At 39.9% G+C, this 25,989-nt stretch overlaps 1 protein-coding gene across 2 annotated transcripts in view; it reads right to left on the bottom strand.

The window, feature by feature from the left end:
- The window catches only part of exoc6 (exocyst complex component 6), a 48,431-nt gene extending 32,148 nt beyond the window's left edge, over positions 1-16,283 (bottom strand). Inside the window, exons 1-5 of one of the 2 annotated variants that reach the window (XM_046376522.1) lie at positions 16,084-16,283; positions 5,201-5,372; positions 2,660-2,707; positions 2,380-2,470; positions 476-521 (exon numbers count right to left, since the gene is read on the bottom strand). In XM_046376522.1, the coding sequence (XP_046232478.1) occupies positions 476-521; positions 2,380-2,470; positions 2,660-2,707; positions 5,201-5,372; positions 16,084-16,220 (494 nt within the window). In that variant the 5' untranslated portion in view covers positions 16,221-16,283. Of the gene's footprint in view, positions 1-475; positions 522-2,379; positions 2,471-2,659; positions 2,708-5,200; positions 5,373-15,183; positions 15,487-16,083 lie in introns of those variants that run through there. The other variant, XM_046376523.1, reaches the window with a different exon arrangement.
- Positions 16,284-25,989: the final 9,706 nt, after the last annotated feature.

Genomic DNA, 25,989 nt, shown 5'->3' with positions numbered 1-25,989 from the left:
AGTAATGATGACACGCTTTTTACCGTGCAGCGGTAAAGTTACAGCTGGGTATGGTCAGGTGGTCTTAAATACTTGAGAACACACCCAATCAAGACGCCGCATGAGGTGACAGGAGGGGGGAACATTTTCACTTACAGGTCCCAGAGATAAAATGCAGCTGCAGAGTTTGTGTATGTATGCGTGTGTGTGTGTGTGTGTTCGATGAAGTATTTTGTACGAGGAACAATTAAAGTTTTTTTATTAAAAGATGTGTATCTGTCTTGCTATGAGCATTATCTAACTAAACATTACTACTTTCTATGTGTATGTCAACTTACAATCATTTATTGACTGAAGATATAAATTCGAACAAGTTGAATATGTGTAATATTTGTCTGCTAAATCATATTACCACATTGTAATATGTGTGTGTAATACTTAAGCACACAGTTATACATCAGTCACATCGTGTTGAAATGCTTTGTGAAATGGATACCTTTTGGACTCCAGTTGCTCCTTTAGTTTGCTGTACATTTCTAGCACTGCAAGTTAGACAAGACGGGAAAGATGATCAGAAGTAAGGACTGTTGGATCATTCCACTTCTTATCTTTGCTCCAAAAGAACAAATTTATAATGCATACAAAGATACACAGGTGTACAAAATAAATACATAATACATCAATAAAAACTGGACTAAAATTTTGATGAACCCAAAATGATTAAGTAAGTGTATCTGGTTAAACAATTCTTTAACAAATATCTTTGTTAAAACTACATGAGAAAGGAAAGGAAGCGTGATAACAGCATTCTGCAACATTTAAAGAATTACAAAGCCACTTCACATAAATCCATTTATTTGTGGTGGCCCACTAAAATATCAGCACTGCCTGTCACATGCTAATTTTCTATTTATGGAAATGTGTACCCTCTCATTTTCTCTCTCTCTCTCATACACAAACGTGTTTCCTTCAAGGACTGTAGTTAGGTGGACTGCCCAGGAATATATGAGTGCTGCTGAAGTATATTGTCAACCCAAAATAAATATTTTAACCTCCAAGAGAACAGTGCCATGGACATGGACCATCCCTCCTCACTCTATCCTTCTCGTCTACTGACTATCACACATGCTCTGCAGAGTAGCAGAGAGACAGAGAGAGTTACCTCTCTCAAGTTACCACTTGCAACTCTCACCATATATACTTCTTTGCTTCATTTTGCACTACCCAGAGCAAATTTGTGTCAACCTGTGTCTTTAAATTGATTTTATGTGCAATAGAATTGTGATTGACAGGAGTCATTTCCTGTCTTTGTGGCCTAGAAGTAAAAGTCACAATCTATTCTTTAATAGAATGTTAGTCGACAGCTGGAGGACTTCAAGTCTCCCAGTTGTCCAATGGGCATGAAACTCTTCTGGTTGAATCTTCAGTACAACTGGGTTAGACAATGTCTGCCTCTATGATCAGAAGTCAAAAGTAGAAGGTAGAAGGCATGAAAATGTAAGTGCTGAAATCAACCACAACTCCTAAGATTCATTTGAACTGAATGATCAGTTTTGGCCCCAAACGGCAACGTTCTGTTTTGGGCCTTCTCCTTAGCAATGACAACCAAGGTCTATGGGTACTGGAATAAGCAGAACTGATTTTCACCTTTTTTTATCCAGTTGCTCACTAGTCTCCCAAGTGTATGAAAGTGTAGTGCTAAACCACTGAAGTACCCCTTTAATATGATGGAAACATTAGTATAACGGCCTTCTTCCATACTGTGTGAAATGAAAAGATGAATTGAGGCTGTTAGAGAGAGAGAGAGAGAGAGAGAAAGAGAGATTCTCTGGTATTATATCCGCCCTGTAAATACACTGACTGAGGTGCAACTTCTCCTGTTTAATGTACGGTACGATGCCACTGTCTTCAGCTAGAAAGTGCGCCCAATATCATTCTGTACTGTACAGTGGTTTCGATCGTTTCGATAGGCTACGTCATTAAAAATATGCCTCCTCAATACGGCTCAACTGCCGTTCTGAAAACTGAATAGCGAGTGACAAAATCCAAAATGTAAGATGTGTTTATTGGGCATCTTTATAAAACATCCTGCTGAAGAAGCAAGCTGACACAGCAGACACAGTGAGAAAGGTGAGGCAGGGCAAGCAGGTGTGTGTCAAGTTAGAGACACAAGATGTGTATAGCGTACTAAGTACTATGTAAACAGTATGAGAATTAACACGAAAATGAGGTGAGGAATGAAGCAGAATTTAAATGTTGAAATAAGAAATAATCCATATAATAGAAATAGGGTGATAGGAAGAAAGGAAGGAAGGAAAGGAAGTTAGGAAGAATGCTCACACAAAATGCCCAAGATTTCAGCCAAGGGGCCTGAACTGCTCACACTGACACACAAGGTACCTGGTATACAGAGCTGTAGCTTCTCCACAGTGGTGGCCATGTTTCTCTGCTGGATGCGACAGCGAATCACCTCCTCTGTCTGGGCTGTCACCTGAGGGAAGAAACACACAATGGAACGAGACAATGAATAAGAGGCCATCACTGTTAACTACTGGGTTAAAGAACGGTCACGTCTATTGCAGCACTGGCTTTGCAGTTAACGAGCATGCATATGTCCTGACAGCAAAAGGATGGCTTTTGTCTTCTGCACATTCATGCATACATGAATACGTTAACTTACCTCCCTCCCGGCTTCTTGTAGTCTTCGATTAGTGTCTGTCACTTGAACCTTTCAAAACAAACACAGACATCATTTTAACTGTACAATGTCAGTTTCCCTTTTTTCCCCCCATAATTCATACAATTTTTGGCTTACTGTCAGGCACCATTTTAACTGTACAACGTCAGTTTCCCTTTTTTTCCCCCATAGTTCATACAATGTTTGGCTTACTGTCAACAAATCCCAGGTGTCTTTTTCCTTTGTGCAATAGACCTCCATTTTTGTCCAAAAACTATCAAAAACACATTAGTGAGCCACACTGTCATACTGGATCACATGATCCTTTACCACCAAGAACACTACATTATTTTGACTAAATCACACAGCATGTCCTGCTGCACTACTAGATGTGGATTACCTCGCCACTGGAAATAGTCGTCAGCAATTGCACTGTTTCCTATTGTTTGAGTAACATTTGCTAAAAAATACAATGGGCATTTCAGGGAATTACTGAACCTTATTTAAAAAAAACCCATAAAGCTGTATATTTATGAACTGTAATGATTTCATATATTCAGCACGAACCAATGAGCCTGGGACTGAGAGCGACAGAGAGAGTGCAGCGATGTGAGAGGTGGCCTGAATGTGATTTCTCGACAAAAAGAGAAAAATGTAAGAAAACCAGCATCTTGCAAGTTGCTGTCTGTAAATGAGTTTTTCTTTTGATGTGATTAAGGTGGAGGTGATGTTCACTCGGCACTGGCATGTTAATATTTCTGTGACAATTTAGGCTTATTCCACGACATTCTCTTCAGGAGCACTTTCTTCATGTTTTTTTTTTTTAATACTATGTAAATACTGATACTGGTTCAGCCATACACGCTGTCACATGTCTATCCATCTCCCCTCTCTCTGTCTACTCCCCCTCTTCATGCCCTCTCTTTTCCCTCTCTACCTCCCTCACTGCAGCTGCTCAGCCTTGTAATCAGCTCATTGTCCATGAAGAGGCAAGGACAAAAGCAGGCAAATTCAGATTAACCAGGCAGCGGGGACCTGAACCCATCATTGGTGCACTGGGCCTTTCATAGGGTTTAATGGCTTGTGACAGGCTCTTTCTCACAGATTCAGTGACAAACTTCTCAATTCTGGATGAAGATTTTTGAACTCTCGGCTCTTGTCAAACGGCTGAGAGCCATGACCCAATTGACCAGTCGGCTTTCTGATGACAATCCTTTCAACAGTGAGGTATCCACACAAGGGGGGGCTACATCATTACTGCCTCTTCTATCATTCAGCTAGGGCACCACAGCAAGAGTCCTTGAGAGAACAGAGACAAGTGACGTTTCTTGACGGTTATCAACAACCAACAACATAATACTACAATGGTCAACTATCAGCTAGTGCAGTCTATGACCCTTCTATTATGAGACAGTGTCTGTGCTCATTAGCTACTTTGTCCCAGTACAGAAGAAAGTTCTCATTAGCCCTACCTAGAAGTGCTAAGTCAAAGGCAACTGGATTTAATATAAATTCTTATATTATATTAAATTCTACTTCTGATCTGGAAGGCTTCTTTCAATGAGTTTGGATGAGAAGTAAAACAATTTCAGGAATTTAAGGTGTGACTACCTTTACCTCTTTGCATGATGTAATCAAAAAGACTTTATTTTGCTTACAGTACAGTTTTACTTTCAATCAATTACATGATGACGACAATTTCACTCATACTGTTGAAGATGGACCCAGCAAATGTTAAATATCTTTGCTTGATAAATATTTATCAAGATAGCTGAAAACTAATCTTCCATTGATAGTTGATTAAACGACTACTCATTGCAGCATAGAAAGAACTCAAGTGTCGATTTAAGAGAGGCTCCTGGCTAGCACTGAGCTCTAGCTAGCTAGCTTTAGCTGCTTTTCTTCTGCTAGCTTCTTCAAACTTGGCACATTCAGCTGGGTGATGGTGTTTTAAGTGTCTGATAAGGTTTGCTGTTCTGAAAGTTTTCGTGGTAGTCCCCCGTGGTTTACCCTGACATTATTGCCTGCGCCGCTATGCGTACAACGTGTGGCGCATCTTAAAAATGGACCGGATTGGAATCAGAGATGCAGGAGACTGAGTGGGCAGTTTTCAGTGTGCTCAACCGGTCAATCGGTGCATCTGTAACAGCAATCATGAAAAAAAAAAATCCTGTTCCAGTGTAGGCTGCACAACGGTAAATGTGCTTTCTATGTGCCATAAACCAAACCACCATTTTTCTGGGAAAAATCCCACCCATCAGCAGACAGAATATTACAGTCAAAGTTAGGCTTAAAGGGAACCAAAATAAATGGTGTAATGTGTCAATCGCCATTAAACAGTGCAATCGATATTTATTTACAGACGACAAGCTTAAACAGTTATAAAAGTTGTGGATTTCCACTTTAACAATCTAGTTGGCAGTTAAATGGAGATCAAATGCACAATATATTTTGAGATTTTTGCAGCTAATGTGGGCTACAGACCAATCTGTCCAGCTATCCCCTCTTCTGGACTATACTTCTATTTACAGTAATTTCTTTTACCATAAGTTTCTCTGCATCAGCGCGGACTTTGAGGAGCTCTGTGATGGCATCCACAAAGCCTTGGTGGTGGAAATTGCACATCTTCTCAATCTCACGGTCATGGTTTCTTATCCGGGCATCCAACTTTTCCATGAAACGCTTGTGGGCATTTGGCTGGTCATCATAAATAGACCTAAGAGAAACAACAAGTAAAAAACAACAGATGAAAGAACAGAAGAAGGAGGATAAGGAAGAAGAAAGATGGCAAAAGGGGAACTTTCAGAACGTGATGGAGGTTCCTCATAAAGGCTGCACTCAAGTTGTCACAACATGTTTGCATCGGTTTACTGCTCTGTGTTATACTAGCTGCACGTTGGTCTACATGTGTACATTTATGGTACTTATTATTATTATTATATTATTATTGAAATTATTATTATGTATAATAGACATCAAATACAAACTCCCAAGATTTTTGCTCTTAAAAAATACATGTTTTAACTCTGGCCCTTAACAGATATCAGGATTTCCACCAGATCACTGCAAGCTTGACGGCACACTGTAGCTTAGGAAGTAGTTTGAACATACATATAGACAGAAGGAAACTATAAATTCATGTGTAAAACTAAAAAAACATGAAAACACCATAAAGGAATACAGTGTCTAAAGCAGGCACATTAGAGCAAAAAGAAGAAAGAAATTAGAGCACGCAGCATGCAGAAAAGCCCTATACTGTGCGTGTGCATACTGAGCTACAAAACTGCAAAAATACTGACAACCAACAGTACTGTGCTAATATGGAGACCCTGGTGGGCAGCTGTTTGCACATTATTGTGAAGAACCCTGCTATGAATCACTACTGCTCATCCAAAAACCACACACACACACACATTTCTCTCTGTCCTATCCTGTCCTGGCTTCAGGTACAGGCACAGATGGTGTGTGCATATCTGAGAGTGTGTGTATGGGCGTCTGTGTGTGAGTGAGAGAGAGAACTTAAATGTGACTGTAACAGCAGTGAATTGTGTGTCTGATGGTGTGTGCCCATAGACTGTACAAGATTTTTTTATTTACATGCAAGCACTATACTAACAGTTTTTCTCCCCACAGACATTACAGTATTTCCCTGCTATTGCATTAAGGGGACACCTCTATGTCTAAAAGAAATTATTATTTTTTTTTATGTTACATAACAAATTCTTTCCTTTCAGAGACATTTATTATGAAGTTACAGGCCTCATTCCACTCCCTTTTCTTTCTGCTAAAGTCCTTTAGTATGCTCTGCTATGCTATACTTACAGACGATGATGAAAATTCTAATATTACTGGCGAACTGGCAAACCAAGCCCTGAGCACAGTGGAGTGCACTTTCTCATGGCATTACTATAGTTACTCTCACTGGTTGCCCCTCAACATGAAGCTTGAAATGAAGATTCTGGAAAGTTCCTGTGGTACCAGTGGATCTATGCTCCCAGTCATATAAGGCTTGCTGGCTGGACCTCACAAATATGTTGTTGACCTTAAATGCCAGGACCCCAGGCTTCTCAGGACGACGTTGAACAGTAAAACCTTAACTATTTAAAAAAAAAAAAAACTTTAACTATTTTAAACCTATAATACTAATACTACTGATTGCACTAGAGGTGTCCCTTCCATACTAAACATTAATTTATTTCTCCTAAACCTACAGTTCCCTAAATTATTCTTAAACCTGTGTATTTGTGTAATAATTTAATTCTGAAACTATGCTTCAACTTTTTGTTTTTGTACATGTTTATGTTACTGTACCGATCAGAGGTACTGACCCTTTTCAGTAAAAGTTACGAGAATGAGTATGAATCTGTTACATTAAGAAGATAACAGGGCCATAATGTGAGTAACAAGATTTAAATCAGTTGATGCAGCATATTAAATGTGGTTGCAACATTAAAATACCTGGAGTCTACCTGCAGCTACTGCAGATGTGTATTTAAGCTTAAAGTGAATCTTTGAAGTTGTATTCAAAAACAAGCTTTCATGGACACAACAAATGTTACAACAGTTCGTTCTAATGCCATAAAACTGATGTCTTTATGTTTTATGTGTTTTTGATGTAGAAAGCGTCAGGAAATGCAGAAAGAGGATCCCAGACAGGCAAAAATCTATAAGCCCTTATTTCAGTTGGAGTAACAGCTCCATCTAGTGTATATGAATTGAAATGCTACAGTTATACATTTATGATAAATAACATTGTTAATATGGTTAAATATAGGGTTACAGTATGATTTCTGAACATCTCAGACATTTATTTAAGGATGACCTTAAACCATTACAAAACACAGGGCAAGAGGCGGGGTACACCCTGGACAAGTCACCACTTCATCACATGGCTGACATATAGAGATAAACAACCATTCACGCTTATAATCATTTATAGTCACCAGTTAACCTAACCTGCATGTCTTTGGACTGACACAAGGAAAACATGCAAACTCCACACAGGAAGGCCCTGGTTTGAACCAAGGACCTTGTTGCTGTGAGGTGATAGTGCTGCCCCTGTTGATTCCTGTCACAACAAAAACAAATATTTCACCATGCCATCTCAAGCTATACTACTCACAGATTATAATTTCACTATTGCCAATGTTTTGACCATATACAGTACACTCCATTCATAATGCTTTATATTTTTGTTTACACAAATGTAAGACAAAAGCTTTTCATTTTTTTAGATAAAAATCACAGATGGAAAACAAACAAAAAATCTGATGCGACACAATCATCTACACAACGAGTGCAAATACTAAAATGTTGGCAAATTTAAAGGTGTCTGACACTACCTCAAGCACTCTATCCTTTGCCAAAGTTTCATAAAGATTTTGTACAGGAACATTTCAGTACAGGAAAATTTCTGGCTCAAATTTTGATCAAAATGAATACTGATGGTAGTAACAGAGGTAGTATTCTTTACTCTGGCAATGATTTTATGACCATAAATATCTACAGTGCCTTCACTACATGGACTGAATATCACTTTGATCAGCTATTCTTAAATTCACACTAAGAAAAGGTGAATTCACACAATTAGTCATAAGAAAATCAGTTGCCAATTATTTTGATAATCAATTCAGCCATTTTTCAGCAAAATAACAAACTTTTGCTTGTTCCAGCTTTTTAAATGTAAGGATTTATTACTTGTCTTTGCCATTTATGATAGCAAATAAAGAGTCTTTGGGTTCTGGACTGGTCAGTGCTAGCCACTCAAGGCTCTGGGAAATGATCAGCCTTTTTGCAATTTCATGTATTAAATATTTAATTGTGAAGATATTCAGCAGATGAATGAGTAATGAAAATAATCATTAATTGGCAGTCCTAGTGTAGAGTGCACAATGCACTCAAAAAAGGCCTTTGCAGTGCTATACACATTGTTAGGTTGCTCATGCTGGGTCAAAGAGGCTGCAAGGTTTAATTCAAAACATACCTACATCTAGAAAGGCAAACACAGCATGGTGATATGATACAAGGAGATTAAGTTTAAAATTGCTGAAAGACAAACTGACAGTGATGGGAGTGGACTCACACTGTGTCATGGATTACAGACTCACAGGGAGACCTCGGTACATCAGGCTGAGGGATTGCATCTCCAGGACTGTAGTCAGCAGCACAGAAGCACCACGGGAGACAGTACTCTTCCCTATCCTGTTCACCCTATATACACCTCGAACTCCAAATACAACTCGGAGTGATGCCACATGCAGAAGTTCTCAGATGACACTGTAACTGTGGGGTGTATCAGCAATGGACAGGAGGAGGAGTACAGGAACCTGGTGCATGACTTCGTGGCACGGTGCAGGTTTAACCACCCACACATCAACACCTCCAAAAGCAAGGAGATGGTGGTGGACTTCCGGAGGCCCAGGCAGAGCAAGCTCTATTTCCTGAGGAGACTGAGGTCCCTTAGCATCTGCCGGAAGCTGCTGCAGATGACTGTGATAGCCAGCATCCTCTTCTATGCTGTGGTGTGCTGAGGAAGCAGCATTAAGAAAAAGGACGCCTCATGGCTGGACAAGCTGGCGAGGAAGGTTGGCCCTATAGTGGGGCAGAGCTGGAGTCCCTAACATCTGTGGCAGATGAGAGCATTCTGAACAAACTCAGACTGATAATGAACAATATCCATCACCCCCCTGCACAGCACCTTAATTAAATAGGCAGAGGAGCAGGAACACATTCAGACACAGGCTGCTGTCTCCGCCCTGCTTCACAGACAGGTTGAGGAGGTCTTTTGTCCCTCAGGCCTCAGACCCTCCCTGGGTGGATGGAATTAGACTGGGTCACTGCATGCTCCATATTGGACTAGTCCTTAAAATGACACTAAGTGTTGTCATTAGGTGTAGATTTGGATACACTTTATGACAACACTTAGTGTCATTAGGTGTAGATTTGGATACACTTTTGAATTGATACTGGTACTGATAACAGTACCCAACCATACCTTTTCCCCATATATTACTCTCTGTTTAACAACAACTCTGTTAAAAAAGTCATTGAATATGTTGTAACAACAGCATTGCTTCAAAAGAAGAAGCTGTTCTACTCTGCACACTTTGCTCAATCTGGATAACTGGGCTAAAATCAAGAGACTGATGCAATATCAGTACAGTATTGGGGCTCTCTGATTGGCTGACAAGTCATGAATATAGCCTTTGATTTGGCATTAAGGAATTGCCAGTGGACAGCAAACAACAACAAAAACTGTTTTCAACAGCAAGCATTGCCTGTACTGAGTTTTTACATAGATGCACTATCAGGCACAGAAATTTGGCAGTGACTGATTTAAAATGAGTAAGAAGAATGATCAAAATAAAAATGTTCAAAAGTAACAATTAGTACTTGGTAGTACAGACATTATTGGTCGGTACATTTAAAAGTTAAGTTCTATACTAACCATATGTGTTATTACACTTTCTAACAGTGTCATGAACAATTTCCCTTTCTTTACTTTCCTAACTGATAATGAACAATATCCATCACCCCCTGCACAGCACCTTAATTAAATAGTCAGAAAATACCAAACATTGTGTGTTTGTAATCAGATTCAACAAACAAATAATCAGAACAAAACAAGCAATGTGAAATAGGCTCATCAAGAGAATAACTGACAGATTAGTTGATGTGACTGATAAATTAAAGCAACTGTTAGTTGAAGTCCAGCTTCAGTGCAATCATCTCACAACATATGATTGGCAAGCTGAGCCTGCAGGGCCTGAATACCTGCATTTGCAATTGGATCCTGGACTTCCCGACAGGGAGATCACAGACGGTCCGGATCAGGACAGCATCTCCAGCACCACCACACTGAGTACTGGGGCCCCACAGGGCTGTGTTCTCAGTCCACTGCTGTTCACTCTGCTGACTCACGACTGTGCAGCAACACACAGCTCGAACTGCATTATCAAGTTTGCTGATGTCACGACTGTGGTGGGTCCCATCAGCAATAATGAGTCAGCTACAGAGAAGAGGTGAAACAAATAGCAGAGCCAACAACCTGTCTCTAAATGTGGATAAGACAAAAGAGATGGTTGCTGACTTTTGGAGTGGCCAGGGTGACCACATTCCATTGACCATTCATGGATGTTCTGTGGAGATTGTCAAGAGCACCAAATTCCTTGGTGTTCACCTGGTCCCTCAACACCAGCTCCATCAGCAGAGAGGCCCGGCACCATCAATACTTCCTGAGAAGGCTGAGAGAAGCTCATCTTCCACCCCCAGTTCTGACCAGCGAGAGCAGGTGCATCACTGACTGGTTTGCAAATTGCATCATCTTGGACTGCAACTCTCTGCAGCAGATAGTGAGGACAGATGAGAGGCTCATCGGAGTCCCTCTCCCCTCTATCACAGACATTTACACCACAAGGGACATCCACAAATCAATCAGTATTGTAGATGACACTTCTTATCCCTCATGCACACTCTTTGCCTTACCATCTGGAAGGTGGTACCAGGGCATTCGATCCACCAGACTGCGAAATAGTTTCTTTCCCCAAGCCATCAGACAGCTAATCTCCCAGTGAGAGGACTGACACAGTCATACATATTCCGCACAAACGCAAATCCAAACTTGCACACCTCTGCAATGTGCTTCAACAACCACACTCAAATGGCTTGTTGTACTACACTGTTTTGTCTATCCACTGTGTGTCAAACTGTGTACAAAACTGTGTATATCTGTGCATATGTTTTATTTCTATATTTTATCTTTACTCTATATTTCTATTGTTTCTATTGACTTGAGAGTAGTCTTTTGTGTAGCACCATGTAGCATCCCCGAGGAACACTGTTTCAGTGATGTTATTGTGATATTACAGAGCTGTAATGACAAATAAAGCTCCTTGAATCCTTGTAGGTATACCTCTTAAACTGGGATTTATGGTGAGCACAGAGAAAGAGAATATTTTTCAAAGTGCATCTAAACATACCAAATTCACTGAGAGACCTAATGTTTTTGTTATACATATCGAAATACTGGCTAAACGAGAATTACCCTAAACACCTCGCACCCGACAGGCCCACCCACCCACACAACAAAACTGTCAAACTTTAATGGAAAAATCCAACCATGTGTTGAGCCAACCTGTTAACCACCTTTATGAAAATGACAGAACTGTGGTCACAGGTGCTTGTAACGGTTTTCATGACTTACAAAGTATTGAATGATAATCAAATTCTGTGGAGTCCCAAACTGTTAAAAAGTTAAATTAAATTGAACAGGGCATCATGAAATAAAAATTCTGTCAACAGACAAAATATATCATAACAATGAAACAGCAGAGGTAAACACACAACAGGACCAAACGTTTCTGTTCAGATTAAAATGAAGTTTACAGTAAATAAATGCACCACTTCAGCTACTTCAGCTGAGTACAATTTGGAGGTAAAAGTACTGACTCTGGTGCTACAGACATTTTACACCAGTGTAACTTTTACCAAACTTCTCTCAGAGATGACGGAAGTGACTAGATGCAAGGATGGCCAAGTGATGAAGTAATTTAAGTTGTACAAAAAGTTACCAAATGTGGTGTAACGCCAGCATTGTTTCAAAGCAGGAAGTTATGACAGTGCAGTCAGTCACATTCAGGAGGAGATGTGAGAGGAAAAAGTCACTGCACAGTCAGAGGAGATCAGACAGCTGCCTGTCAAAGAATATTCACCAGATCGATGCACACTTTTCCTGAGTACTGAGTTAATTTGAGTGTGGTGGAGTGATGTTAATGCGAAAAACGCTCTCCACCTCCATTAGCCGGCTGATGTGCCCTTGAGCAAGGCACTTAACCCTCAATTTGCTTCCCGGGCGCCTGATGCAGCCCACTGTTCCTGATTCTTTGATTCTTCTTAAAAAAAAAAGAGTTAAGTGAAAGTTGAGTATTGATCAGGTGGATGCAGCTGACTACTGTCGGTATAGCCAAGCAGAACAGATCTGTTTACACCAGTAACTGTATATAGTCCCAGGTATACTTGTGCCTCCCTAAAACATCTTGTGCATTCCACAGTCTATCATACAGACTGAATACAGGGGCATATGGTCAAAAATATTATTAGCCCAAAAATGCCTTACAGTGTTGCGCTATTATTTTCAGACCACTGTGCCACACAGATTGTCTACTGACAGGTACAAGCAACAGTATGAAAATCTTTCTCAATTATGGCCCCACCATCAGCAAATTGAAACACAAATCACAACACCAACACCAGCATGCATTAAATAAGTCTTTTTGTCACCGACCCAAAGTACCACAAAGTGCAAGGCTGCACTAAGCTAAGTGTATTGCCGGTCATTTCTATTTAACACCAGCAGGTTTAATTTCAAAATCCATTTTTATCTTGGAACATTATTTTTTTTGACTGTTTTTTTTTTCTATTCAACACCTCTTTTCTTCTTTTACAATCATGACAATCAGGCTCCAGCCCAGTCTGTTGCCCTGATATATCACCCTACACAAACTACAAACAAGCAGGCGGAAAAAGAGATGGCTAGATAAATGAAAAACATTCATCAACATCCAGAGTTCCATTAGTCCTTTTCAGGCTTGAGCAACCATTCACCAAAAGCACGTCTGACGATATTTTATAAGGAACTCTAGGTCATTACTGATAAGCACTCGTGGAAATCTAACACAGGTGCAGAGAGATTTTGCACTTCTTATTTGCATATGCTTTACACAACCACCCACCAGGGTTTCCTATTACAAAGGTCTCTTAACATCCCAACTGCAATCAACAAATCAAATGTCCTACCTGCCAGTCTACCAAATTACCTGCCTACCTCTGGGTAGCAGAACAGAAATTTCAATAACTTGACAGTCCTAACAATAGCCGTGTTTGTTTTAGACATTTATTATGATATTGTTAGGAGTTGTTTTACATGTGAATGAGATTGAGTGAATGAGGTTGTTGGATATGGTTAATGATGACAATAATGCATTGTGCTCTCACAACCACAGTGACTTAGATTGAGGTTGGATATTCAACAGACTTTAACAGAATGTCTGTCGAATATCCAACCTAAAACTCACTTCACCACAATGAACAGCCCTGAGCCAAAGAAAGATCACCGCTGCAACAGCGACAACCAACTCATTCGGCTAACCCGGTTAGCACAAAGCCAACACCCAGTCTGGTACAAATATGATGTTTTTCTTATATTGCAGATGTAGGCCAGATGCCTTAAAGAAAGCCCCTGTAAGTTGAACCTCCTGCACTATGGCTGATATATAAGCTATCAGTCACCTGCATAGAGTAAAGAAGTGAAATGAAAAGTGAAGACACTTAAAAAATAAAATGTATGAAGACTGCCATTGGGAAACTTTTGTGTTAGAGAGGTATCCTTTTTTTATAGTTTGATCAGCAAAACTGCTATGAAGTCCATTCATGTTCTTAAGCACAAGGAACAAATAAATGTACAAACGCATACAAGTATACACAATGTGTCCATTCCAGACCATACAGATAAAGAATACGGATCTCAGCACAATTTTAACATAGAATAATAGTGTGACATCGACATCAGCTCCATTCACTGACCACGTGGCTGTGAAATTCATTAGTCATTACAGCTGCATGATTTTAGAAGATCAACTTAACTGTCAACAGAAAACATCCTGTGTTTCCAATAGTCTGATTGTATAGAGATTTTAGTTCAGGAAACACAGAATTATTTCACCAGCTAACCTACACTCATAACAGAATGACAGCGTTCATTACATCATAGAAGAATCACTGAGACAAGCTGAGAGTGACAACTAAGGTTAGCTTTAGGGCATATATTCATTGGTTTCTTCAGGTATGCTACAAGAAAACCACAGCCTACAGGCATGTCTAAGAGACAGGTGTGAGTGAGAGATTCAACTGAGATTTAAGTCAATTTACACACACTAGTCAAACTAATGTCATTAATTCATTACGGCCTTGGGATCAAGCTTTGTTAAGAACGTCGGCTTAAACAATTTACCTTCCCATTTCACTGCTGTCAACCTCTTCCAGTAACCACACAAAAACACTAAGGAGTCAAGATGACGCATAAGTCTGTGTTGTAAGGTAACATCGTTACCATAATATTTCAAATTTCTACTAACGAGTAGAAATTATTAGCACCGTTAGCCAGAATTAGCTGCTTAATGATAAGATGTGGTGACCCACAGCCACACCCACAAATGATGTTTACATTTTGACAGGTCACTAGCCGTCCATCAATGCACAGAACGTGGAAAATCCCATATAAACGCAGGTGTATTGTAGCTGCATGGAAGTGAACAGTGGCCAGTGTTGGCCTGTGAGCGAACAAGCCCGCTAGGCTCAAGCTTCATTACGAATCCGTACAGCCTGTTGGCTAAAACTGCTAATGTTAGCCTACCGGTGGCTAGTGTAGCTAAGCTAGCTCGTGAACAAAACGTGTGATAACGTTGGAAATGCAACCAAACACAGACAAACGACAATTGGTAATCTGTTTCTAAGAAGCCATATATTGTTACCGAAGAGTGGGACCAACACAAGCTGTGTCGGTGCTCTCAATTTCCTGTAAAATCCGCTCGTGCTCCGTTATACACTCCAGGGTTTCATTTTCCGCCATGATTGTTGTGTGTATTACGGCTGTCACTGCAGCTACAGTAATGAGAGTAACTTGCAGGTCAGTATAGGGTCTGGCCTGCGGGGGGCGCACTACAGCTGTCAAGAATTCAATGTCAGCAGCTTAGTTTCAACATAATTACAGTAAAGTGATCACAGCAACAGAATTGCACATCCCCAAACCTTCACCGCAAAAACACGGGGCATGGCAAACCATACTGTCACTGCTGTCATATCGGTGGCTGTTGTCCCCACTGTAAATTGTAAACCTACAGTAATTAAGTTGGTTATGTTTTTATGTTTTGTTTAAAAGTCAGTCTAAGTTGGTTCATTATTAAAGCGTTAACCCACTTAAAATCACATTACCTTTACTGACAGAGATCGGATACTTGTATTGTGTTTGCTAAAAAGGACTATGGTAATAGTTTACTTCCTTTGCTTACACTGCCTTATCTTACATATTATATTCAGTTATATTATAATCAGTTCAAGTCTTTTTGAAGGATTATTATAATTATACATCATCACCTGCCTATCAAAAAGTTGTTTTGGTTGTTTTCACCCTAAAACATGCAGACAAGATAGTAGCTAATATTTTTTCATCTCTAAATGTCTGCACATAAGTCAAGCTGATCCACATATCTGTGGAGATTCTCAGTCATCCAGGTCATATCCACTCAAAGAGTTAAAGCAAGGCGTCTGGATTTGGGAAGATTTGGCTTGAAGATGTTTCGCTGCTAATCCAAGCAGCTTCAACAGTGGCTAGATTAAATTAAAAAAAAATCTTGAATATTGCTTGAGTTTACCTTAAGGTGGTTCCCAAAGGCAGGTCCACAGACTCTAATTCTGCAAAAATATTCCCAAAAGCTTTCTCATCTTTGTTCTCCTCTTCGCTTTGACTGGGAGGGTCAGGTAAAGCAGCATGGACCCTGTCAGTGGCCATTTCTCTCTTCAGATGCTAAGTGAGAGGACTAATTATGTGCATATGTGAAAGAGAAGGAAACCAAGAACCGAGTCTGTGTGTGTGTGTGTGTGTGTGTGTGAATTTGAGGCCACCTGCTATGGTCAGCAAAAAAGAGTGAGCAACAGGAAAATGAGACCTTGTGATTCACTGGACTTTGAAGCCAACAAAAGTAACTTCAGCTGCTCCCTGTGCGTAGACCTTCATATCTCACTCACTCCAAACTCAGAAAAAACGTTGAAGAAGCCTGGCTTCCTGACTTTACTCACCCCTGCATATTTAAAACACAGCAGTCATGGTAGAAATGAGATGTTGATTTTTGGATCCATAATGAATCAATAAACGAAATTCTAAAAAGTGAAATTCTCTGTACTGAAGTTCTAACTGTCAGAAAGATGTAGTTTCATTCATATTTAGACCTCTGGTAATACACAACATGCCTGAGTTAGAATGTTTAGCTGTCAGCTTAGAGTGAAAGAAGGCTTTAATATCTTTCTCTCACATAAAACATACATCAAAGGTCAGATGATATCTTTCTCTCTTCCACTTCTGCCTTCCGCTTTTGTTTTCTCTTGTCTTGCATTTTAACTGTTAGGCTGCATATGCTGGCAGTGGTGACAAGAAATATTAAACTTTAATATTGAAGAAATGCTAAAATTTTTTTAAAATACTGACAACTTTCCAAAAAGTAGGGGGACTTTTGAAACATAGTTTTAAATATAGGTCAAAACTGAAAAAAGAGACTAAGATAGCTTGACTTGTAGTCTCTTATATGAGTAAAGGTGCAAAAACACTGGATTCTGCATGTGGCAGGTGTCGCTGAGTGAAAAGGGGGGGCGTATTACTAAGCAGTAGTTGTAAATTAGACCCAGGAGGCATGCAGGTTGCGGTGCTGGTTAAGGTCGATGCAGTGAGGAAGGTGCACACCTCACTCCATGTTGGTGTGCAGGGGGGAAACAAGAAGGAGAAGAAGAGGAGGAGGATGTGGAAACAGAACAGTCCCCACAGGTAGTGGAGGTCCCACGAAAGTCTATTAGAATTACAGCAGGCAATCACAATAATTCATTTCAGCTACCACGGTCTGTGAGACCAAATCATATGCATCAACATAATCAGTGAAGTACTCACAGAGGTTGCTGATCTAAAGGTGAAGTTTTTTGCTGCTTTACTTGTTTTCAGAATCAGTACATCATCATTTTGAAGGGGTGATATGTGGCAAGTGCCTCTGAGTGAAAAGGGGAGGTGTGTTACTTAGCCGTAGCTTAGGTTGCCGTAGGTTGCAGTGTTGGTTAAGGTCGATGGAGTGAGGAAGGTGCACACCTCACTCCGTCTTTGCGTTCAGGGGGTATGCATGCAGGAACGATGGCAGGCCTGAGGTTGTTTTTTTACGAGAGTCGTGTTTATAAGCCGGTTCTTGTCAATGTGTTCATTGCTTGTATGCAGACCCACTTTCCTGTGGGGTTGGAGGTAGCTGGTAGACTAGCTGCTAGACTGACATATCAGGTATTTTAAAGTTCTAGGATGTATTTTTATATTTTGTAAAGTTTTTAAGATTGTTAATATTTGTTTCCCTGCAGATCATCTGTGGTCATTTAGTTGTCACGTTTATTTTGGGCTTTCATTTTGTCCCGTCCACCCTGGCAAGTGAGCCGCTAGCAGGCAGAAGATATAGATGTTTTGTTATTATTCTGCCTTCTTCCCCCCACTATGAATAATTTTGCTGTGAAAATAAGCACGTGGGTCTACTCTCTCTGACTTACTGATCACTGTGTGCCCTGAAGTTAGTAAAATTTAGTCCCTGCCTTGTTGAGGACAACTGGAGATTTATCGGTGAGAAAAGTGGATATATTGATAAACTGTCAAGATAAGCCTTTGTAATAAAGATTATATTCCTTTTATCTCCACTGTTGTCGTTACTTTTGCTAATCAGCTACAGTGGGAGTAACATGCATTTCACGTAATGTGTTTATTAGACCCTCTTTGCCCAGTAAGTCTTTCAAAACCTCGCACCACAGATGAAACTGAGGCTTTTTTGCATTTTAAATTGTGTACTCTGCAAGTCCAAACTGAAATTACAAAATACTCAGACAACATTACTGCCATATCTTTGGGGTTATTGTGTCAGAGTTGACAAATGTCCTCTATAGCCTGAGAAGACATTTTACATCTATTTTCACAGGATAAGTAGTACCTCTCATGACTAATAAAGTGACTTACATGTGTAAAATTAGTAGAGCAACTTCATTCTCTTTAAGAACAATTGTAATTATTGTGAAGGCCCCTTTCAGAGACATATGTTGTTATATATAATAGAATTGTTTTTTCAGAATATTGGACGCATTAACACAGATGTTGGAATCTAAATCTAAATCTGCCAACCACAGCTGTCACATATTTTTAGTGAAGTCCATCAATTCATTTATCTCTTATCATGATGCCGATAACTTTGAGGTCGGAGGGCTTCAGAGTAATCGTTCTCAGTCATAATTCATAACCTGATAGAAATGTGTGGCAGTGCATTTATCTACCGAGACTCTGCCCCTGGCCTGTATTTTCTTATTTTGTTGGGTTCAGGTTGTTTTTTGGCATGCAGCTCGCAGGCATTAACAGCTGCAGATTGTGAGGTAGCAATGTAACAATATAGGAACCAGCTTACACTGTTGTCTCTGTCCCTCTGCTTTCAGTGTGCCATGGATGTAGACAGAGCTTCTCAAAGTCAAGGATGCTTCTTTGGTAGGTCGGATGTCTCCAGCATGGGTCCTGTACAGACTCGACAAGACTCCTTCCTGGTATACAGAGAACTCATGTTCATGTTCAGCCTCAATAAAAAAAAAAATCTCTCTGTAAGGGACTTAGTCCTTTGTAGACTCATGTAGCATGTAGCATTCTTGAAATTCAGCCATTTGAGGAACTGAGAGCGGGGATATACGACACAATTGGGCGGGAAGAGTGTGCTTTAGGTGCATTCATTTGGCACCTTCCAACATTGTTGTCTGGAGGCATGGCTTTGTTTACTTGTGATTCAGAATGTAACCACCATAAAACAATGGTAAACTGTCTCTCTCTCTCTCTCTCTCTCTTCCGCCATCTCTCTCAAAATACTCCCAGAAACCCTTTAATCATGAAAAAAAAGGAAACCTGAGCAAGAGCAAAGGAGAAAGGATCTGGCCATTTCTGGAAACAAACCCAAGATTGTCTTGTGACAGCACTAACACACACACTAACAGTGTTGTAAAGTAAAAACTATATTTTCCTTTGAAATGTAATAGAGTGTAAAGTAAAAAAAACAAACAAAAAAAAGAACATAACAACATATCAGCTAAAAAACAAATAAATACAACACATAGTCTTCAGAATTCCAATTATAACAACCTGTCATGTTTGTCCTTTGTAATTTATGATGTTTATTGCATGTATGTTTCTCTCTCTCCCTCTCTCTCTCTCTCTCTCTCTCTCTCTCTCTCTCTCTCTCTCTTTGATCCTCTCTGTCCTGTCTACCTCTTCTTTCCCCCCTTCACCCAGCCGACTATCAGGTTTCTTCCTGTTAAAAGGGAGTTTTTCCTTGCCACTGTCTGCTTGCTCGGGGGTTCAGGCTCTGGGTTTCTGTAAAGCATCTAGAGACAATTTTGATTGTATAAGGTGCTACATAAATAGATAAATTGAATTGAATACAACAAATACTGTTTATTTATACTATGTGTCCAAGTTTTTGTTTGCATGTGTACATGTGTTATTATAATGACCCAGAGACAGGTGTATCCTTATATTTGTCAAACATTTAGTCCTTGTAAGTTGTCATAAAATATTATTTGACACATCTGTCAAATGTCAGTCTGTAAGTGAACCACCTGATGGGTATAGATAAAAATATTTTCTTAAACTGTATTTTGAGTAAGGCAGCAAGCCTTACTCAACCACTTTCTATTTCCTGCTATTCTCTGTGAAATGGATTGGCTCATGAGGAGTGTGGACGCAGCAGTTAACAATAAAGCCTTTACAAAAGCCCTGACTATGAGTTTCCTTATTACTCTACCAAAACAAGAAGTGGGTCACACACACACTGACACAGACACACACACACACACACACCAGCAGTATAGGAAATGTGTCAGAGTTGCGGGAACAGACAAACAAATAGTTTGATGCTGCACAATAAGGAAGAAAAAGGCAAGATTGAATGGAAAGATATGACAGATGACTTGAAAGCGCATATATAACAACAACATACAACTTAACTTCCCTTGCTGTCCCTCGCAGACACACATGCGCATACACAAAATTAGCTTCTCTTGCCAACCCTACTGGCTGATAGGATTGGAACTGTGTGTTTCTGGTTATTTTTAGACAACAAAAGAAATCTGGCTAATGTCATGGAAACTTCTTCTCTGTTTATTTTGGTTAAATGTTCCATCAAACAAATGAAACCATATTGTCGGCATTATTTTTCCCTATAAACATATTCGCTGTTGCAGATTAGTTGCACATGAATGTAGTTTATAGGAGAGAGGGCTGTTGAGAACAGTGCTTCCTGATTAGACAAATCTATAAGGAGAATTTGAACCTTGTCTAACCATTTAAAAATTGTCTGTTCAGAATCCTTACAGTAAACATTTGGGGAAAATGATGATGTATTTCATATCAAGTGATAATGTTGTGCGCATTGTCCCTTTTGAAAGAGGATATATGGATCACAGCATTTAGGGTCTTCTGTGAGATGTCACTGTGCCCATTCTTCTCTCCATGTGCTCTTCCTTTCCTTGCTCTGCCAACTTCCTGACAACTTCCTGCGTTGCAGGCTGTTCTACATCTGCTGACCTCTATTGTAAGTTACACTCCAAACAAATAACACTGAAGGACATCCTGGAATGAAGACAGTTCACCGTTAACCCAGGAAGCTTGCCCAGATGTTTCAGACAGAGCAGCGACCAATTAGACCGTATTTTAAGTGTCAGTTTCACAACCAAATACAGTCCTGATTCCAAAAGTTTGAACACTGTGTAAGGCACACATAAAATTAGACTGAAAACAAACTACAAACTTACTAACTAGTTAACAAAGTGTTCCTGAGTCTACATAGTAATCTATCCATCCATTTTCTATACTGCTTTATCGCCGGGGGGACAGGAGGCAGGTTACACCCTGAACTGGTCACAAGTCAAACATGCACATATAGACAGACATTAACACATGTTCACACACTCACACCTAGGGGCAATGTAGAGTAGCCAGTTAACCTAATGTGCATGTCTTTGGGATTGCGGGAGGAAGCCGGAGTACCCGGAGAAAACCCACACAGGCACAGGGAGAACATGCAAGCTCTCCACAGAAAGGCCCAGGCCGGGATTTGAACCTGGAACCCTCTCGCTGTGAGGCGACAGTGATAAGCACTGCACCACTACCCTATAGTAATATGTGTTAAACAAAGTGGTGAACCTCACTTCATCCTTCTTCCTTGCTTGTGAACAATTGAGCCTTTGGGGGATGATACTGATGGTCTGACAAATTAGTTGTTAGGAACATCTGTAGTAATTACATGTTACATCAAAATGTTATTAACCCCTTGAATCAAGTTTCAAGGTTACCTTTAAATTGTTTCTCAAGAGATCATAAACCTAGTAACAAAGGCACGCTTGTTGAGCCTGAACTAAAATAAGTGAACTTCTCTATACATTAAATATTCAAGGATTCAAGGAACTTTAACAGCTCACATTTACATGCTTATGGTACGAAATTAGGACTCAGGTCCCAGGAACAATAAGTAGAATATAAAAATATGAAATGAAAAGTTGAATAAAATAGAAATATAAGCTAAATAAAAATAGAATATATAAGCTAAATACAAATAGAATAGAAAACTAAACATTTAAATAAGGAAGCCAATTTTAGCATGTGCAGCATTAATATGTAAATATCATGTTGTTAGTGTGAACTGTTTCACCAACTGTTACCACTGGAATACTAACATTACCTAGTACTATTCCTCTAATATAGTACAGCAATGTCGCTGACATTTGTTTGTATATATTATTTGTAAACGGAACTTGTGGTTCTCCACCCTCATAAAACAGTTCATGAAGCCTGTGAAGCAGCACTGACTGGCACTGACCTGCAGAGGGAACCACAGAGAACGTGTTGAACTTTCCAACTATCCTCAAACTTGTCTCACCAGTCCACATGCTCTTGTTTCCCCTGACATACCGTTAATCCAAAAATATTTTTATGTAATATGAATTAATTATATTTAGGTCAGGTGTCCCTTCTCTGATTCTATTCCCCCAGCTATGCATTATTTTATTGCTTGGTCTGATTTTTTTTTCCACCTTTTCTCTTGCTGCCTGTTGCACACTGACAGTTGCACACACATACAGTAGCCTGCAGTGCCACACACACATGCACATGCCAGAACGCTTTCAAAGTTCATTAAACTTATGTAGAAAGACCCCGATCTATTCAGCATGTTATGAAATATCACAGTACTCTACCGTTTTGAAAGATAATATTATTGTTGTCTCTGTATAACTTTGTGTTTACTCCTTTGTGCCATGTCACTTTTTGCTATAGTCAATTAAATAATAAAGTTAAAAGAACTGTTACACTCTATTAGAAGCCCACATGCATTGTGTGATATGCATGCATATTGAGTCATTTTCCTCATAAATCACCTTTATAAGAAAGATGTCTGCAAAACTGTTGACTTGACACATCCAACTGCAATTCCGTTCAATTTTTAACCCATGAGAAGTTTATGTTTAAACATTTATTTCCCACAGCCGAGAGAATGTGCGCAAGATGTGGGTGATATCTATGGAATTATATTCATGCCACAATTCTGAGCGCGCACAGGGAAATTTTGAGCGCGCAAAATTAAAATCGAGCACACAAAAATCGATGCTGTGCTCAAAAAAAATCTTCCTCCGCGCTCAGGCAGACTTCTGCACGTTCACAATGTGACCTTCCCTTCAGTCTGCCTCAGCCGCGTTCGCTCAACTTCACTTGTGCGCTCGTTCAAGTTTGCACGTTATAAATGTGCCACAAAGGTCAACCAATCAGAACACTGGGATGGCGAAAACTTGTGATTGGCTGCTTCTGCTCCAATCACATCGCAGCACCCATGTGGGACGTTTTACCATAGAGTTTTATTAGATCGCAAGGTGAACAACGAAAAGTCTTAGAAATTGATTTCCGCTCCGCAGTCTGGGGGCTACACAATCTTTAGGACATTAAAAATAACCAGTCTTGTTAAGCTAACAGCAAAAAGGACGCGGCTACGTATACAGCACTGTTTAGAATCCTCGTTATCTTGCGGTCTTAGTAAAACTCTGTGGGGCTCGAATGGGCACGTGATCTCACAATGCATTATGTGCCGCGGTCGCCATTTTTGCGGGCAAAAGTTTTTTGTTTAGTTTGTTTGTTTTTGTTTAGTTCAAAAAAAAAATGTGTGTGTATGGGCCGGAATGCACGTATGCCATCTTGGAGTGTGGTATCGAGTGCTGATAATACTTCCACACTATTAATGGAAAATTAAGAACAATTACACTATAACAATTCAATGTGTCACTGTCCTTAAATTAACACTTGTGGTTCAACAACAGTTAAGCTTTAAAAGACAAGTTCAGTTTCAGATCACTGTGAGAAAAATACTGAAAATACTGTCAATTAAAGACTGCCATACTGTATATGATCATTCATTGTGTTATAATTTGATGAAAGATAAAAACTACATAAAGGCTATGCCTGCTTAACATGCTCATGCCTTAAATGACTGATAACGTCCTCTTCAAAACCAGTGAAGAGCAACTGAAGCAGCAGTGGCACCTTTTCCAGTTTGGACGCTGATGATTAGAAGTGATCCGAATGTGGAAATTCTTATAAAAAGTAATGTTGCAACACAGAGGGAAGTTGCCGTTTGTGCTGTCGGAGGTTAGTCATGGACGGTGAGTTGGATTTGAAAAGGCTGCTCTTGGTGAATGTTTGGCTCCGTGAAGAGCTCTCGTCAGCAGGACAAAAAGCTCTGATGGGTCTTTGAGTGTCACTCAGTGTTCAGTTTACTCAGCCACACTCACCACTTACACTGGCACACTCACATATACAACTTGAACACACACACACACAGACAGAGAGAGAGAGATGCATGATTATTGCTCAGCAGACATAAACCTCTCAGAGGCTGTCAGGTGTCTGTCCTGTCTCCTTCAAGTGGACAGGAACCAGGAGGAATGTGAACATATGTACACACACTTTATCTTCCCCCCTCTCTCTCTCTCTCTCTCCCTCCCATTCTCATTATTTCTCCTACACAAACTGCAAAAACAGTCTGTTTGCCTCTCTTGATACACGTGTAAGTGTAGGAGATGGTATTGCAAATCATTGGAAAAGAAACATTCTAAAGAAGGAGCAGCAGCACCTGCCAGATTTGTTATTATTTGCAGTGTAGCCTTTCTGTCTGCACTGCTGTGGACTCTTCTTCACCTCTATTTGTCTGAATGAAAAGGTCAAGCTCATCCTGCTACACAGATTTAACAAACACCAAGAAGGGGAAGTCAAACATAGATAATGGTCTCCCTCTGCCTTTGTTAAGATAGAGTCTAAAAGATATTCAGCTGGTTGATGTTCAGATATAACAGCCAGTTGCATATCAACATCAACCTTGGAAAAAACAAGCAAAAGATAAAATTCTCAGATGTGAAAAATGTGTTGCAGATTCTGCAGATTCCAGTTTTTGGGTCAAAATTTTACATAAGTAAAATAAGACACACACATATATATATATATATATATATAAAGCTCGGGTCCTCTACCAGGAGGCCCGGAAGTTTGACAGTTCGATGAGGTATCTGACAGAGATCACCGATGTTGTGCTGGAAATTCTCGAATCAACTTGAAATGTGATACTACTCTAAGTCAGTACTATGATTTAACTTTGATATGTTAATGATTTAACTTTGATATGTTAATGGTAACCTGCATTTTAGAAGGCAGAAACCTCAGCGCAGACCCCGGCTCTAGGTGGACGGCCATCTGCCTTAAGTTATTGTATTTAGATTAGGGATGTGCAAGATTGACTGACTAGTTGTTTAAATGTTTGTTGTTAGTTGACACCAGAAACTATACCATGAAATATTTATTATAGAAGAAGAAGAATCAGCTTTATTGGCAGTATATATATTTTTACATACACACACTGAATTCGTCTTCTGCATTTGACCCATCCTTAGCTGAACACACACATGCAACACCCGGCAAATTACATGCAGTGAAACACACACAGGAGCAGTGGGCAGCATCAAGCGCCCGGGGAGCATATTGGGGGGTTAAGTGCCTTGCTCAAGGGCACATCAGCCGGCTAATGGAGGGGGGGGAGCATTTTTCGCATTAATCACTCCATCACGGCCAAATTTTTCCTGCCCGTCCGGTGGGGCAATCAAACCTGTGACCCTCCGATCACAAGCCGCTTCTCCAACCTCTAGGGCACGGTTGGAGCTATTAATGCCATTTATTAATTTAATAATTTATATTATGTATTTATTCACAAGGACAAAAAACGCTAAAAAAAAAAGCTATATATGCTATATAGACAAAAGTATTGGAACAGAGCTATTTTTTAGGGGTTGGGGGCCGGTCACCTTACTTCCAGTGAAGGCAAATCTTTATGCTTAACACACCAAAATCTTGTGGAAAGCCTTCCCAGAAGAGTGGAAGCTGTTCTAGCTGCAAAGCTGTCAATCTATTTAGAAAGTGATGCGATTAAAGT

Source organism: Scatophagus argus, chromosome 21 (genome assembly GCF_020382885.2).
Source record: "Scatophagus argus isolate fScaArg1 chromosome 21, fScaArg1.pri, whole genome shotgun sequence".
Taxonomy (NCBI): Eukaryota; Metazoa; Chordata; class Actinopteri; family Scatophagidae; genus Scatophagus; species Scatophagus argus.
This window is presented reverse-complemented; position numbering and strand designations above follow the sequence as displayed.